The sequence below is a fragment of the Fukomys damarensis genome, unplaced genomic scaffold, assembly GCF_012274545.1.
Source record: "Fukomys damarensis isolate Sample0158 unplaced genomic scaffold, DMR_v1.0_HiC HiC_scaffold_1, whole genome shotgun sequence".
Taxonomy (NCBI): domain Eukaryota; kingdom Metazoa; phylum Chordata; class Mammalia; order Rodentia; family Bathyergidae; genus Fukomys; species Fukomys damarensis.
Genome location: NW_022900913.1, coordinates 64101289 through 64118937, shown reverse-complemented (window position 1 = coordinate 64118937; position 17649 = coordinate 64101289). Strand labels below are relative to the sequence as shown.

General features: G+C 39.8%; 1 protein-coding gene across 1 annotated transcript in view; it reads right to left on the bottom strand.

The window, feature by feature from the left end:
* Positions 1–17649, bottom strand: part of Nrg3 (neuregulin 3) — a gene marked incomplete at its 5' end in the record, with an annotated part of 1020825 nt that extends 1003176 nt beyond the window's left edge. Inside the window, 2 exon segments of the mRNA XM_033763192.1 lie at positions 16987–17403; positions 17406–17649. Of these exon segments, the coding sequence (XP_033619083.1) occupies positions 16987–17403; positions 17406–17649 (661 nt within the window).

Below are 17649 nucleotides of genomic sequence, written 5' to 3'. Positions count from 1 at the left end.
GGAGCTCACTGGGTTTTCATGGCACTTATTAGGTGGAAAAGTGTTGGACTTGCAGTTGCTGGAGGGAGTGGCTGCTGCAGAGGCCCAGGTTCAGAGCAGCTCAGGCTGCACCTCCCCGGAAGGTGAGCCCCATCTCCAGCTCCACACCCACCCCACCAAGGAGAACCACAGGGCAAGCAGAGCACTGAGGACATGTTAGAAAGTACAGAAGGGAAAGAGCACCCAGGTGCTGTCTATACTCAGAATGTTGCAATCTAAGTCCTTTAGATTACTTGAAATTATTTTTGATGTCTATATGTACGTGCTTGAGCTTCTATTATGGACTGAACTGTCTCTCCCCATTCCTGTGTGGAAGCCTGGGTGGATCATGTGGGGACACAGTGAGACAGTGGCCATCTGCCAGCTAAGAAAAGAAGCTACCCTGCCTCTAATCCCTTATCTTCAACTTTCTGCTTCTTTACCAGTCAGAAAAAGGTCCTGTTTTCTAGGTCACCCTGTCTGTAGTACAGTATTGCACACTGAGCTGACTTCTATAATCTCCTAGCAAAGAATGGGTACACTTTATCTGTCACCTGAGGTCTCTACCCTTTCCCTGAAACACCACCACTGGGGTTGAGAGGGAAACCTTTGCTGATGAACATATATGGGGCAGTTGTCATACTTCTGGCTCACCACTGCCTGGCGGCATCCCAGACTGTGAAGATGGCCCTGATGATGTGGAAACATCAGACACAAAGTCCCTGCAGACAGGACAGGTTCACTGCCTTTGCCTCCAACACAAGCTAACAAGGTCTATCCTCACTCCTAGTCAGAGAAACACAGGATGAGTCACCAACATGACATTCTGTTGATACTTTCCTTCGGGCAAAGGTGTTGTTTGTTTTGTTGTTAAAGATCAGCAACACCTAGGACCTCAGAGGGGTCTGCGAAAGAACAGTCATTCTGACAATTTACTGGCAAAATTGAATTGCTCAATTTTCCTGGATGAGAATTCAGAACTTCATTTTTTTTTAAATTAATGTTTGTGTACATACTGGCTCCAAAATTTCCATTCCATGCTGTGAATGTGCAGAGTAGAATTTTATATAATCATTACCAAATTGAAACAAACTACTAAATTCCTAACAAGTGATAAGCACATTGTATTTCAATATGTCTATGTATTTCAGCTCAGAGCCATGAAAGATACAGTTTGGGGTATTCTTGACATAGAAATACTTTTATATAAATTTCAAAAAGCTACCTTAAAGAAGTCTTAAAGTGTAATTTCATTTTCAAGTATAGAATACATACCCAAAAAGAAAAATAAAAAGGCTCATCTTCAAAAACGAGTAATTATTGCTGAGAGGTAGAATTATAGTTGATTTTACATTTCATGGTTTAGATTTCTAATTTTCTATAGAGAGCTCACTATAATAATAAGTACACTTAATAATTAAAGTGGAAAAAATTATTAACTAGCCACTTGCAGTTTGAACCAAATGTCACTCTGACTTTGTCACAGCTTAGAGCTGTGTTCTAATCCAATGAATGAAATCATATTCTCAGATCAAAAATCCCCATGCTAACCACTATAACAGGACATAGTTGTTTTACATTAAGGCACACTCATAATTGTGGCCTAGATTTACCATTTCTTAGTCCTCTCTTCTTTGTTGTTTGTTTGTTTTGTTTTTGGAGATAAGATCTTGCTTTGTAGTTAGGCTGTCCTCTAATTCGAGGTTATCCTCCTGCCTCTGCCTCCTGCCTCTTGAGCACTGGGCTACCATGCCTGATGGTTCTCTCTTGTTCTTGTAACACTTTCTCAAATCATTACCTAGGAATTCTGTTTAATAAGGTGGTAAGATATTATAACTAGATGAATTCATTTATACTTCCAAATAAAATATTTTGTGTATTGCAGTCTTTTAGGACTGTGCATACCCATTTCATTCATATTTTCTAGTATTATATACACATGGGAAAGGTTAGGAATTCTGGATTTTTGAGGAGTGGGGCAGGAATAAAACTCAGGACCTTGTGCTTACCAGGCAGGCCTTGTGCCACTAAGCTACTTCCCCGGCCCTAGGAATTCTTTTTGCTATAACCAACTCCCACCTATATAACATACCAGATCAAGCTACTAGTAAATGATAGACTCCTAAATATCCCACACTAATATGCCATGAACGAAAACTGTATGTGTGTAATGAGAGAGAGAGAGAGAGAGAGAGAGAGAGAGAGAGAACAAACAAACAGGGAGAAGAAAGGGAAAAGGGAAGAGAGTGTTTGTAGAATCATTAATTCAAAGAATCTCACTAAGATTTTACTCTCAAATTTCAAGCCTTGTGTTCTTCAAATCTTTGCCACAGAGACTCAGGGACCATCCTGTCCAACAATCACATTTACAAAAGAAGAACTTAAATCCAGAGATCCATTAGTTTACCCTGAGGTTTGGAACAAAGAAGTAAGTAGCACAGCTGCACCTACATTCCCCAAACCAGGCAAGGGATCCCTCTGTACCTTAAATACTTTTCTCCCTTTCAAAATCTCTCTTCTAATTCTCCTGCTTCCAATTTTCCATGGATATGAGTTTAAAATATATGTAACAAATGCAAAGTTTATGTGAAAAAATGATAAACCTCCCGGAAAGAAGAGCTCTGTTCTTTCCATAGTGGAACTCATCCCTAGAAATGTGGGACCAATATCCTCAACTTCACCAAGGTCTTTTGTTCACAGTTTACAAAATGGCAGAGCATCAAGGAGGAAGTCAGTCATAGAGGAAGCAAACAGAAATCAAGCCATACAATTTCCGAGTCTTGTGCTCTGATACGTGGAAGTGGGTTGTACTGCAAGGGCACACTGCTGCCACACCAGACGGTATTTGGTCAGGAAGCAGAGTCATGCAGCCCATTCATCAAACAGGGTTTTGGGACGCACTTTCCTTCTCTAAATATGTCTCTCTCAGCGCATAGTAGCAATCCTGTCATCAAAAAGCAAAAAATATTCTCAAATATTCCAACAGCCCAACTTCCCTGGAATGAAAGCACCTCTGTTTTGTGAAGGCCAAGCAGTTTTGCTCAATAGCGTATAACTGAGGATTAAAGTGAATTTTCCTGCACAGCAGTAAGAAGAAACTGATTGGACTGCTAGAGTACTCTTCTGAAAAAGTACCATGTATGGTCTGTTTTAATACAATTCATTGCATACCTTTTGGAGGAATGAAGCAGTTCTAGAAGAGTAACTGAAGATTTTATGTGGCAGAGTAATAAGTCTGGGGAAATGTGAAAGAACTGTGCTAAAACTCAGCAAAGGTTCTGACTGAAAAGTATCACTGGCCAAAGATCACCTTTTCAATAGCTTGCTCACATAGAAGCTCTCCTTTCACGATACAGAGCTCACAAAGTGGCAATTTAATTCAATTTTAACAATAGGAGTGCAATATACAAAGACATTCTGCAGTGAGAAATTAAAGTCTTCAAATCCTAACACTTACGTATGTAGCTATTTTATGGCAACCAGGATGTAGAACACACATTCGCTGTGAACGACATTTAGCTACTGCACAAATGCATCCTGGAGCACCAAAGAGACATGAATTTCAATGGATATGCATTTGATATCTACTTCTGTACAAAAGGATAAGAGAGAGAATACAAATATCGTCATAGAACTTAATTTTGAAAAGAAAATCTAAGATATGCATAAAGCTTTGGTCAAATAAAATTATTCTAATGTTTCCTCTTTAAGACTTGTTTTCAGGATTGATGCTCAACCAAAACATTCATATTGTTGCATCCTAACATTTCAGATTTCATTGGTAAAACATCAAAGTCCTTTCGGTTGTAATCCAATTGTTAAAGCTTATCTTAGGGTTTCAAATATTAAATGAATTTTACATATGCCTCCTCTCCCTCACTACAAATAAACCAATATTGCTTCTATTAATCCAAGTAGCTGAAAAGCCCTCTTTGCCATCCTATTAAGGAAATACTTAGGCCCCAGTCCTTGCAGAGCTTGAATACAGAAAACCCAGGAGAAGCAGCAGGGTGAAAACTGTGCTTCAAAAGCAGCATGGTCTACTTGACCACTTCTCTTTAGGGTTAACATTTCTGTGTAATCCAGTCATTTAAAAGTAATGGCCAGGGGCTCAGTGGTTCCACCACCTGCTTCGCAAGCACAAGTACTCGAATTTGATGCCCAGTAACAAAAAAACAAAACAAAATAAATAGAAGTAATAGAGCTCCTTAGACTTCTACAACCATCAGCTATTTGCAATGTATTGTAGGAAATACCATTTCATTATTTATCATAAATTACTCAGAGACTCTTGCAGTGAAAGAGGAGCATCCATGTGGTACCACAGAAGGGCATTTAGAAGCTCAAAAAACCAAGGGATGAAGGACAGACACAGACTCCACACTGCCTCTGCTAAAACCCTGATCTACCTCATTGCTTTCCCTTCAAAAATCTCTCTTCTGATCAAATGTACAAAGACTGGAACAGATAATTAAGAATATTCACCATTATCCAAGTTAATAAAATAAATAAACTGAAAATATCCTAAGCAAATTATATCAGTATACATCAGCTGGCATATTATAAAAGGTAACATCAGTAAAATTATCTGATCAGTAAAAAATACCAGAGAGATGCCATTGGATATTAATGGTAAGTTAGCATTTGCACTTACACGGTGTTACAGCCCCTCTACCTGGTAAGAGCAAGCAACCTCATGAGCCAGCAGGAATGAGAATGTCATTCTCACCTCAGGTTCTCCACAGTGAACAAAGTGGGTGACATAACTAATTTCGGCTGTCCGTACATCAATGCCCAGATGTGGTTCTCTTTCTGTGACAGGAGCTCTTCAGCAGGCCATGTGAGGCCCTCATCTACATACCTCCAGCATCTTCCTTCTCTGACTCCTCACCATGTGATGGGTGCAGACAGGGAATCAAAGGGGGCTTCCTTCTGAACACTAAGCAATGTCAGCATTCAATCCCAAAATGTGTGAGTGAGTTCTGCAAAGAGGATCCCAGATGGAACCAGAAGGGTGTTGTGGCAATCCGTTCGTGAAGGGGTTTTTGCCTCTGAAAACTCGGAAGGCAGTCACAGGTTAATTTAGGTGAAGTGTAATCAACAGTTTCTTCTTGCTATTCTCCTCGTATCTCTACTTGCAAATTTTTTGATATTCGAAAGCTGTTATTTTGGGTTCAATCTAGGGCTGTGTTGACGTGACTATGGATAAACTAAACATCCTTAAAACACAGCAATTCTAGTGCTTTTTGCAGCACTCTGAAGCAGCACTGGAATGAAGTCAATACTTATATATACCCTGCGCCAATCAGAAACGACATCTTTAAATAATTTGGAACCAGTTAGCCTTGGAGAATCTTTAAAATTCATGGCCTGTTCTTTCCTCCAAGTCATACTGGAAACACTGCACATTCTGAAAATCCCACAGATTCTGTGACTTCCTTGCACCATACTGATTGTGCATTAACACAGCAGCCTATTGATGTCCTTCCTGAGCCCTAAGGGATAGGTAAGGCTGCACTACCACTTCTGGAAGAAGACCTATCTGCCCACGGTGCCAGGTCCCTCCCTGGTTCCCACAGAGGGCAGGGATGCCAACTTCTACCTTCCCTCCAGGCTTTTACTCCTTTGCCCTCACTTCTCCATTTCTCTACCTAAGGAAATTCTCTTTTGAAACTAAGTATGTCAGCCGTGGCAACTACTTTCTGAAACAGCCCAGTTCTGCGTGTTAGAATTAAACATTTAAGCACTCGACTGTTCTCTAGTACATTCGCTTTGGTCTTCTCAACAAAAACCATAAGGGTACATGAATGTCTTTCTTGAGTATCATACACTATAATGTTTACACAACTGTGACATAAGCCATTCTCAGAAAAAAAAGACGGTTTTACATGTGTAAAATGTACAAAAAATATGGCAACTTATACTCTATTAGGAACATTACTGATATGCCTAAAAGAAAACTTTATTTAATATGAACATAAAGAATCCAGCCAGAAAGACTTCAGTAAAAAAGCACTTGATGATGAGGATGGGTCTTCCTAAGCCAAGATCCTAGAACAAAGGAAGATGCAGACACCACAGCATCTTGTCTTTGGATCTCTCTGTCAGACTGTGGGCCAAAGAGCAAACACTCAAGAGCTAGAAGCTGGGGGTCTATAAATGAGGCTCAGGCTGACACCCTGGCTGCATGGAGTGCTGAGGCCAAAGCATGTTTCAAAAGATTTCCTTCTTTTTAAAGTTTTATATATTTATATAAAGAGTGCACATATTATAACAATACAGACTGGTAAATCGTGATGCATTGAACTCACTCAAGTAACCGGCTCCCAGAACAACAAGCATATTATCAGTACTATAGCACTCTACACCACAGATCCCCTCCCACCCTTCCATTCACCATGCCTCTTCCTCCAAAAAAAATCACAGTTCACCTTTCACACTTGAGCACCGTGTAAATAGAACTATATTTTTGTTCTGGCTCTTTTTGTTCACTACTGTTTATGAGCTACCTGGGAGACTTGGAGCGTAATTCATCATACGGCCTACAAATCATCACTTTCGAAAGGACTATGGAGTTTAACTATGCAGGGTCTAACCCGCTAACCTTGTAATTCTATGACAGGATTACATCACCTAGAAGATCTTGGAATTAATCATCCCACTGGTATACACAACTCTATTCTCTAAGGCCAAAGACTACCACCTACCCTTTGCAGTCTCCCTTCATGTCATCCTTGAAATAGATCAGATAATGAGTTAACACACAATTCATTGATTTCAACCAGCTATATCCATCCCAGCAGTATTACTAAAGACTGTTAACATCCACAGACTGGAAGAGCCATCAAGTAACTCACTAAGCTTCCATCATCACCCATATTCTTAAAAGATCTAGGCCAATAATCAAAGGCCCAGGGCAAACCACTCTGCTGTCAATAAGGCAGTATTTCCCACAAGCAAATGAAAATGTGTTTGTATTCCTATACATCTGCACTTCACAGCAGGAACTCAGCTCAGTCAACACTGTAATGCTGACACCAATTAACACACAAACTCTTAAAGTGAAAAGAAAAAAATCTAAAATCTTCAGAGAAGCAACATCAATAATTTAATTCATGGAATTTATGTTATATTTTTCTAATTTAATATCTTCAGACTAGAGAGATACCTGAGTATGTTTTGCTTGAATAAGCTTACTGCATATACTACTGTCTTATAGTTCAAAAAACTGGCATCTCATTTAATTTTTCTACCCCAAAGTTTAGATGCATTATTATATAATAGTGATTTCCCGATATCCTTAAAATTATTGAAAATAAAGTTTAATATCTTATAGTATCTAAGTAAACATTTCCTTAACCTAAAATATGCAAAACTTAATGTGAAATACATAAATGCAAAATACCTGATTATACAGTTCAAGTCTTTGAAGAAATAATTTTTGTCTTTCTTGTATAAAACCATACCCATAATGCATATTGTAATTTTTCAGGTTCAGTTTATTTACTGTGGATTGAGAATTAAAACCACCACCAATGAAATAATCCACATACAGATTTCTTATGGATATAAATTCTCCCTTAAACTGGCTCAGTTTTTTCTATAATAATTTATAAATTTTTTATTAGTACCATTTTGAAGTGAATTATCCTCACAGATTATTTTCAATGTAATCAATTTAGTTTTAGCGGAAACCACAATGACTCTATCAGTTTGCATAACATTTATATACACTACCTAATTTCATTACCACAAATAACCAACATGAACAGGTTCGGGAGCTAACATTAATAAAAATACTTTGCATTTGCCGAAGAAAGAAGTCTTCCCAGCTATGGCTATTTAGTATGGCATGGGCACTGGTCAGACATTAAATACAAAAGTAAAAAATAGCATACTAAAACGTCACATACAATTCAGTCAAAATGGCCTTAAGATAAACATTTGTGCACCCTATTTTCTTTTAATTTCTACAGCCTACACTTTGCAAACATGCCAAAAAAAGCATTTTTTAAAAAGTAGTAAGTTTGAGTAAGCCATATCACCACCCTTCTTCTTTGTAAGTAATGCTGGTATTCTTGGTCAGTGGGGTTCATTCACTGTCTTCAGGGGTTTTGATAACACTCATTTTCTGACATTACAGTACACTTGTTTTTTAGCATGGGTCTCTAAAAGCTATTTTATAGATTTAGTTTTTCACTTGTCCCCATTTTCTTTTTATAAGCTTGCAAAAATAACTCCAATCATCTTTCACTTTAACCAACAAAATACAGTTTTTCTTCTACCTAAGAAGATACCCGATACACAAAAATGCCAAATAAGTGAGGAATGTTAGGTCTGCTGGGTAGTATCCTTTCCCCAATACCAAAGTGCTATTATTAATATTTCTCTTTTTAGAACTTCGCAGAACTTTTCGGGATAGTCAAATTGGGAACCATGCATTAGGGTTACAGTCCATAGGAGACAATACATATGGCACAATGTCCACCATCTGCTTAGCAAGGTGGGTAACCGAGTATCTGAACTACATGACAGTAGGACTGAAAGGCTATCCCTCCAGACGTTCCCTGGCATGTGCCTTGATCACGTCAGCATGCGATGCAGTAACTTCTGTAATCAAAGGTACATTTGGAGTGAATCTCAGGTGGCAGCGAAATCAAGTCTGTAACTGTTTTCTGACCATGATATACTGAATTCAAGAAGCCATAGGTGAAAACAGAGTTAAAACAATAAAGGAACAAGAGGTCAGCCACATTCAAATGCAGCATCTTTTTTGCCTGTACACTCTGTGTTTTTGCATTAAGTTAAATTTTACAGTATGTGTTCCTACCTCAAAAAACTGTTTGGCGAACATGGGTATATTTAGTCTTCTACAGTGACTGTATCACAGGTATTTGTGTGCAGATGCCCAGTCTCATCAAAATGTACACATCAAATACACACAGTTTTTATATATACTTAACAAAGCTAAAAGAAATTAAAAGAGAAAAATATTCCTTATATTTTGTGGAAACATCTGAATTTCTCCTTAGACTACAAAGCAGGGCAATTTTATGATTAGAAAGGGTCTCTTTTACTAGAGCAAAGAAGAGGTACAGAGCAGATGTGCCATTTTTTGACTTTTTAACAGCAAATGCTACTATGTGCTAAGGGTTTGCAAAAGGTAGTGTAAACAGATACCATAACACTGTATCAACAGTTTAGGAAACTAAGGTTGGAATGAGTACAATTACCTGTAAAACTGTCTATTTTCCTGATCATTCAAACTATAAAACCTATGCATGTCCTATGTAAATTGTACAACCTCTAAGCCCATTTGCATTACTTGTATAATTGAGATAATAATGCTTAGACCATACATATTAGATGATTTCAAAAATAAATTAAAGAATGTCAACATATCATATTTTCCTGGCACCCAGCTTGACTGCACATTGCAGCTCTCACTTTTATTATTACCTAAAATCCCAAGCCAACACTGGGACAGTCACAAGTTCTTTCACAGTATTAAAAGTAAAACTCAAGACACCAAACTCAAGGGAATTTGATCTCAAAAGGATGATGAGGGTACAGCTTTCTCTCTTAGTGAAATTCTAACTCCCTGGCAATTCACAGGAAGATATGTATTGAGTCTTATGTAGGTTTGGTAAGGGTATATTAAAAGGAAGATTAATGTGTTCAAAAATTTTTATCAAAGACTTGGTATAATATTTATGATAGTCTCGTAATCCTGGCTATGGTGTATTCAAGCTAAAGTAGTTGCATGTATTCAGGTGACTTAAAAAAAAAAAAGAAATAAAATGTTCTTATAGCCTACAATGCATCCATGATCCTCATTATATTCTAGAAGAGGCCTCAAAGACAAAATCTTGTCACTGGAAGCTGGCAAGCTTCCATTATTAAAATAATTTTTGAAGTCAGGTTTGCAGGTTTGTTTCTACCCTTTTTGTATGCTCATAAATGGCAATCAATGATTTACATACAATCACCTACCTGCCTGAAAAAATAAAAAATATAACAATAAAAAGTAACATTTGATATATAATGCAGAATGCACTTTGTAACAGACTGGATGATAAATATTTTCAACATGTTCACATTCTCCAAAGGGAAAACTCATACCTAGAAAGAGTTCTCTGGTAGATGTAGTCGCGCTATTAACTCTGGACAACCTAATGCTGACAGGAACAGTAAACGCTGAGAAGAACAGAATGAGAAGCAAAGACTGCCTATTTCCACTTCAATTCTCATCCAACTTTAAAGACCCAGTGACAATAAGACTGTGTAGAAATAGCACAAAAGGGTGTCATGGGGCACTCTTTCATTTATCAAGAATCTTTGGGTTTCTGTAGATCTTAAACTTTCAGATCATTCAGCCATCTCACTCACTTCCTTCTAAATTCCAGATCCTATAATGAGCTGTCCCAAACTGGCTTCAATAAACACCATGAAAAGTATGAGAAACGGTGGGTTCCAGTTTGCAATTAAACTTCCAAGCTGAATGGAGGTAGATTTTCACACTGTGTTTTACTGTATCAGAAAAGAAATACAGAAATCATCCAAGACAAACAAGAACAATAATCTTTGGGATGAAAGATGGGGGGCAAACCAGCTAAGATTCCAGCTGGATCAATGGCCTGATGAATAGATCCAGGCTACCCACTTCCCAGTCAAGTGTTTTGAAGTTAATGAGCTCTTTCTAGAGTGGTGTGCAAGTCAGAGTATTATCATCACCCTCATGATCTCAGAGGAGGAAGTTAAAGGTCAGGGAAAATAAATTAGTTTTTTAAGGTTGCATAACATAATAGGCTACACGGACACAAGTTTCTATTCTGGATTTTTTTTTTTTACATGTATTTTTGTTGTTCCACAAAAGACCCTAATAAATATGGTAACGACTGACACTCATTTTCAGTAATGCAACCAACTATCACAATTTTTTTAACTGCTCTTGGCCAAACTCCTTCATCAGCTGCCTTCCCCAAACCCATCAGGAGGATCCTCACAGATGCTGGCACGTCGGAAAGGACACAGCCATCACACAGGTGCAAGGAAACCTGCTTACACTGCAGATGCCAGATGAGTTAGTCCCTTAACAATGCTCAGTTGGAGTAACAAACTTCTTTATACCAATGGTTACGGTAATTATGTAATTTAGGTAAATATTACATAAGCCATGGATATGACTGTGGAGATGAAAGATAACTGTAGTTTCTATTAAAATGTAGTTGGATGCTTAAAAGAAACTCCAAAAGGTGTTTAACTGTTGTTGGTTTTTTTCAAGAGAAAAAGGAAAGAGAATTAATTTGAATTATATGGACAAGAAAGCTATACAAGATTCCCAGGGCAGTAGCACATTAGAATGGTTAGGAAGAACCTGAATTTGCATGTAGACTTGTTCACTAATGTCTATTTATTTATTTATTTTTTTGTACCAGGATCCAACTCCGGTCCTCCTGCTCAAGGCAGGCAGCTGAACCACTGAGCTAAATCCCAGACCCTACTAATGTCTTTAATGAAGAACAATTAATTAAAGGTGTGGCTTAGGGTGGAGCTGGGGACACTAAACTGAAACCAGTACACACACTCAGGGGAAGGCCTTGATGTTACAGCAGATAGTAGAGAATTTATGTCATATAGGTTAAGTCTTACCTTAATTTTCTTTTTAAACAATTACTTTCATAAACATTTAAAATCAACCAATCAGCGGCTTTGCAAACAGAGGCTGAATAAATCAATTAAAAGATTGAAATGTACAACATGCATTATGGAAATGTAATATATGAACATATACAACAGCTTCTGTATAATTGTACACCTGTGTAGTGGAATCAGACGATAAATGCCATCCTAATTAATATGATGTGTAAACCAATCAATGTGGGAAAATAAATAGCCATTAATCTTCTACCAAGTTTTAGAATCCTTAATTTATTTTTTAAAAAGTACCAAGATATTTTAATAATGGAATTACCTAAATTTCTTTTAATTTTTATATCAAATTAAGCAGTCCAACATGTCTCATCACAGTGATAATTTGTTTAAAACAACTTAAAATGAGTCTAAGTTACTATGGATATATAACAAGTTTCCTCAATGAGAGCCATGATTCAAGACAATGGAACTGAAATCTTCAGTGAAAGACTAATGAAAACAGAAAAACAAACAAGTGTGCTATCATTCTTTTTTGTTAGCTGCACAAAAGGGAAGCATTGCTCAGATATGTCTTCATGTTGACATTACAAAGCTAAGCCCACAAGAGATGGAGTCCATTCCTCCTGCTACCTTCACCATGAACACAGTTCTACAGGGAACACTCCTGGAGGTAGATAAGTAAAACTTTTCATCATTTCAGGGGTATTTGTCAAGGCAATCTGAGTGCCGTGGCTTACCCAACACACTGGTCTAGAGATAAAAACAGACCGGAAGAAAAATGAATTTCAGTTCCATTCAGAAGCAATTCAAATGTATTTTAAAGGCTTAGATTTATGACTCTTCCCCTGCTCTTTTACATTTCAGGGCCAAATTTCATGTTCCATTTTCAATTCTCCAGATAGAATGTTGAGATATGCTTGGCACTGGATATGAGAGGTTATGAGAAAAGGATTTCGACAAAAGAAGTTAAAAATCAGCTCTATTATTGTGGATTGTGGCATGACCAGGAAGAAAGGCTGGGAACACTGAAAAGGACAGACTTTGTTCCTGTGCTCTCCCAGGGTGGCACTGACTCCACAAACTGCTCCAGATGCCTGCCCGTGGCTCAGCCTAGAATGAGGAAAGCTGCCCCTTCAGCAGCAGAAATTGCCTCAAAGGAGGTCATTTTTTCCAAACAAGCTTGTGGATTAACACTACATTTAAAATAAAGCCCATCCAGGATAGAGTACAAATACTAAGGTGGCTGGATTCACAAGTTCACCTAAAAATGGTATTCCTGACTAGCAAAAACACCTCCACTCCCCTTCCTTGGTCATGAGGAATTGAGGGGAATTCTTCAACCGTGCCGTTATGATGCACTCAAATCAAACTCAAAGGGGCCCTAAAAGAAGCCAGTGCCCAATCCCCACATACTTTTTACATATTTTATTTGGGTTAGAACCAAAGTGTCTAAAGACATGTCTAAAGAACAAAACTGTACACTGCAAATGATCAAAACAGAGAAGTCCCATAATTCTGTATTAAGACCAAAGGAAATCAAAATATACTCAGTTTGCAGCATACGCTCATTAAAAAGTTCTCAACTGTATTTCATAAAAAATGCTGATCTTGAGCTCTGACTCCTCTCACTTTGGCAGACCATGCATGGTTGGGACCAGTAATTTTTATGTTGGAGTACCTTTAAAGGCCTTGACTCGTGTAGACAGAACATGAGGTACAGAAGTAACTTTAAACAAATTATAGTTGAGGCCACTTACAAAGCAGCCAAGAGTATGCTTATTGAAGGAGTAAATACATAGAAAAAATAAACAAGAAAATGGTTGATTTCATCAAGGGCTCTTTTACAACTCACAATTGGTATGACTAAAGAGTTGAATTAAACTTGCCTTTATATCATGCTTAAATATTACTGCTACATATGATATTCATTTCTTCTCTAAATGTACTATTCATTAACTGTGATATAATTTACTGGCATTTAACTATATAACCTTCCTAATATGATCTGAAGAATAGTCCATTCAGAGGTACTCTTTGTCTTTATCTTTGAATTCAGCCACTTACTGGCCTTTTACCAGTTAAATAGCCCTTTTCACTAGGTGAAAGAAGTACAAAACTCAAAAATAATTCACACTGATATTAGAAACATTATACAAATATGTTTCAAATCTAAAAACAGAAGTAAAAGGGCTATAACAGGGAAAAGATGTTGGCCAAAACCACTGTTCTATTTGTAGTGACCTCTCACTGGCTACAAAATCAGTAAACTAACCTACATTTTCAGATACAAAATGCTTCAAAAAGACACTTACTGAAATAATCCCCTAGTAGCAATACATTTAAAACACTTATTTATAAGAAGCCTAGAGGAAGGCAATACTGGGCCACTGGGAAGCCAAGACATTCCAGGGACAGTGACTGAGGAAACTTTTGGTCCAATTCATGGTCTAAAGGGTAAAGAACAGAAGACAAGACTCAAATGCTGATCTCTTATCCCACTGCTGTTTAAGGTGTCAACTGGGCCCTTCCTACAGAGCTTTTGCTTGCCAAAGTCCTACTATCCTTTAGCAAGTGTGTTTATTCTCAGTGAACAAGTGCCTCCCACTCCAAAGAACTGTGCTGCCCTTACAGAACTGAGCCTTCTGACTGTTCTGAGATCAACACAAAGACATTCATACTATAAGCCATGAAAGGTTCAATTCAAGAACCAAGACTCTGGCCATTTAAGAATTTTATGAGCCTCACAAAAACAGCATCATGCTTGGCTGTCTTCAGGTACAAAAACTGAATGCATGACTTTCATTGAAAAGAAAAGAAACAGAAGCACAGGAAAAAAACAAAACAAAACAAAAAAACCCTGCTGAGGAATGGAAGCAGGAGCCAAGCAAGGAGGGATTTCTCTCTTGGGAACTTCAGTGACATAATCAAAACAACTGAAAAATATGAATACCAGCTATTCAAGCTATAATTCAGCTCAGAGCAGCAGTGCTGATAATCCTGCAAATGAAATCTTTGTTTCCTTTTATTAATCCTGCAGCCTTAGATGAAAAAATAATTAAATATGCCTTTTCTTTAAATTACCACAAAACCTACCTATTTAAAACCCACCTTTTATAGAAACTACATAATCTACCTTTCAGTAACATTTCCCTTATTGATGTATGCAAACCAGGTCAATTTCTGCCAGATTTTCATACTTGCCTTTTATCCCTTAATTCAACTCCTTGTTAAGGGTTTCAAACAGAGAAAGGGCTACACCTCAACTACAAATAAAATAAATAATGCTTATATGTCTATGTGAACATTGACAACATTTACAGATTTTTCCCTTTCTTTTGCTGTCAATAATCATTACTTATTAAACAGGCTGCCATTCCCTTCCAGAGAATGGAGAAAGTAGAGGGGCAGAAATAATTACCTTAGGGTTTTTCTCTGAAGACCTCCCCAGAATGGAACACAAGGAAATCAATTGAAAAAGAACAAGAAACACCCCAAGAAGTGCTGCCACCCCCCCTACAGACACAGGGCTGGGAAGTGCTGGAACACTCCATTATTCATATCAACTGCATCAAAACATTAAAAAATATCTAGGGCTTCCACGGACACCTATTTTCAGTGGATTTAATAGGTTCACACACACACTAGCAAATCCTTCATCCCTGCACAAAACTCAAGCTAGATGGTTGAGAGGAGCCTCTAAACATCTCCTGAGAAACTGCTTTCAGAAATGACTGCTCCAACCAAAGCAGAAACGCTGTTAGTTTAGGACTCTCCTGCCATTCTGGTGGTGGCAGAATGCTTCCTTCCCCTCTCCTTCCTGACTGGCATTTATTGTCTAGCCTGTTTTCTCTAAAGCAGTATATAAGGGAACAGGAGTTTCTCTCCTGGATCTTACTTACAAATACACTTAATCCTTAATAAAAATTTTCTGGTAAAAAAGTTTCAAGGGTTAAGGGAGATCACAGCTGGGGGATATGAAAAAAATACCACATGACAGAGAAACCAAACCAGGAATTCCTAGCAGCACTGAGTTAATGATGAGCACTGTCATTCCCCTAGATGTTACAGCCTCAAACAGAAATACAGTATCAAGATAGCACAATCAGTTTTTGCAGAACAGCCTTGCAAAGAACTTGAAACTGGAAAGGTAGGGGTTTGTCCTAAATAACCTTCACAGGTTCAACAAACTATTCCTGTACCCTGATCAGTCATCAGATAAAGGAGGTTCCTGAGATTTCTTTATAGTAAGAAAAATGTAAGGGGGTGGGGTGGGAGGCCAATTAGTTACCTAAAACATTCAGAAAAATACAAAGCCTACACCTATATACAAAAAGCTATCCAAGTGTGGTTAACTGTCCAGGACCCATAAAAATTGAGCCCAGAATGCACATGCTTTACCCAAAGGGTGATTCAAAAATGGTTGGTGTTCTCCCTTCCAGTGCAGAGAACTCTGTCCCAGCCTGCCTGTCTTTCAAGCTGGGGTGGCAAGGAGACCAGGTCCACACCCCACCTTTGGGAAAAGAACAAAAGCAAATGCTGGACATCTAAAAAAAATGGGGGGCTCTTCTTTCTCGGGACCTCAGAAGCAGCCACTCCGCAGGGCTCTCTTCTTATTCCCTCCTACTTAACTCATGCTCAGCGGTCACAGAATCAATTTCTACACCTCTGCTAGGCCAGAGGCAGGCTGGGGGGTGATCATTGTAGACTCTTTTAACCTCCCCCAATGGCTTCTGGTTAACCCTTCCTGGTCCCCCAAGAGGCCGGGACTGCTGAAAAGGCTTCAGCTACATTCTTCCAACACCTCCCTCACATCCTCACCCACCAAACGCCCAGCACTTCCCTTTGTGGTTTATCCTGGGTCAATTTGCTGGTTTTTTTTTTTTTTTTTTTTTTTTTTCTCCTTGCTGCCCATGGGTGGCGTGGGACAGGGCTCTTTGGAAGGCCCTTCTTCTTTCCCTCCCTCCCCAGCCTGGTGCGGGAACAGGATGCCACAGAGCTCTCTCTGCCCGCAGGTCTGCAGTGAGAGCGGATGCACTGGCCTTAACCCTGTGAAGGGAGTCAGGGGTTCTGTTCTCATTCGGGACTCAGGGAAGTCGGGCAATGGAGCTGCAAGATCTGCCCTCCCTTCACCCCAGCCCCGCTGCACACCGGACCCAGCACCGGCCCGCACCTGTTTATGCCCCGTCCCGCACTCTGCAAGCCCGACCTGGGATGGGGGAGGGAGCTCTCCAGAAGCCAAGAAGCGAGGGGCTCAGACAGGGGCAGAGAGGGGCCAGGGTGATAAATCAGAGTTGAGAGACCGTGTTTACTTACGAAATTTGGGGCTGGTGCTAGTTTCTGGTGTGGCGGTGGAGGAGGAGGAAAAGGAGGCGGCAGCATCCTGAAAGGGAGACAGAGTCCAGGAGGGAGTAGAATCGTGAAGGTAGGAGGAGGTAGCATATGCCGCAGTGGGCCAGGAGGGCATCGCCTGGGTACTGGGGCTTCCTGGCGCTGGGGGTCGCGAGCCCAGAGTGCTGCTACTGAAGAAGGGGGCCGTGGTGGTGGACTGGACCGTCGGGGGCGCCCCAGTGTTCCGGGCCGTGGTGGAGCGCGGGCTGGCCCGGATAGGCACCCGGTGGCCCGGGAAGCGAGTGGGCGCCCGCGTAATGGTGGTCAGGCGCGTGCTAATCCGGTTGGGCGTCCTGGAGGAGGCGGCGGCGCCACTGCCGCCGGCTGAGGGAGTGGCAGGATGGGCTTGGAGAGGAAGAAAGGGTCCTGGCCCATCCCCTTGGAGTCCACCAGGTCGGTGGGCACGTACTCCTTGACGGAGCCCACCACGATCCATTTGAGCAGCATAAGGCTGAGCCCCAGACCGATGAAGCCGATGAACAGAGGCACCACGCACAGCCACGTCTGCTGCCGGTTCCACACGATGCAGTCGCTACAGCGTAACTCCCGGGGGGGCTCAGCCGCCCCTTCACCGCCGCCGCCGCCGCC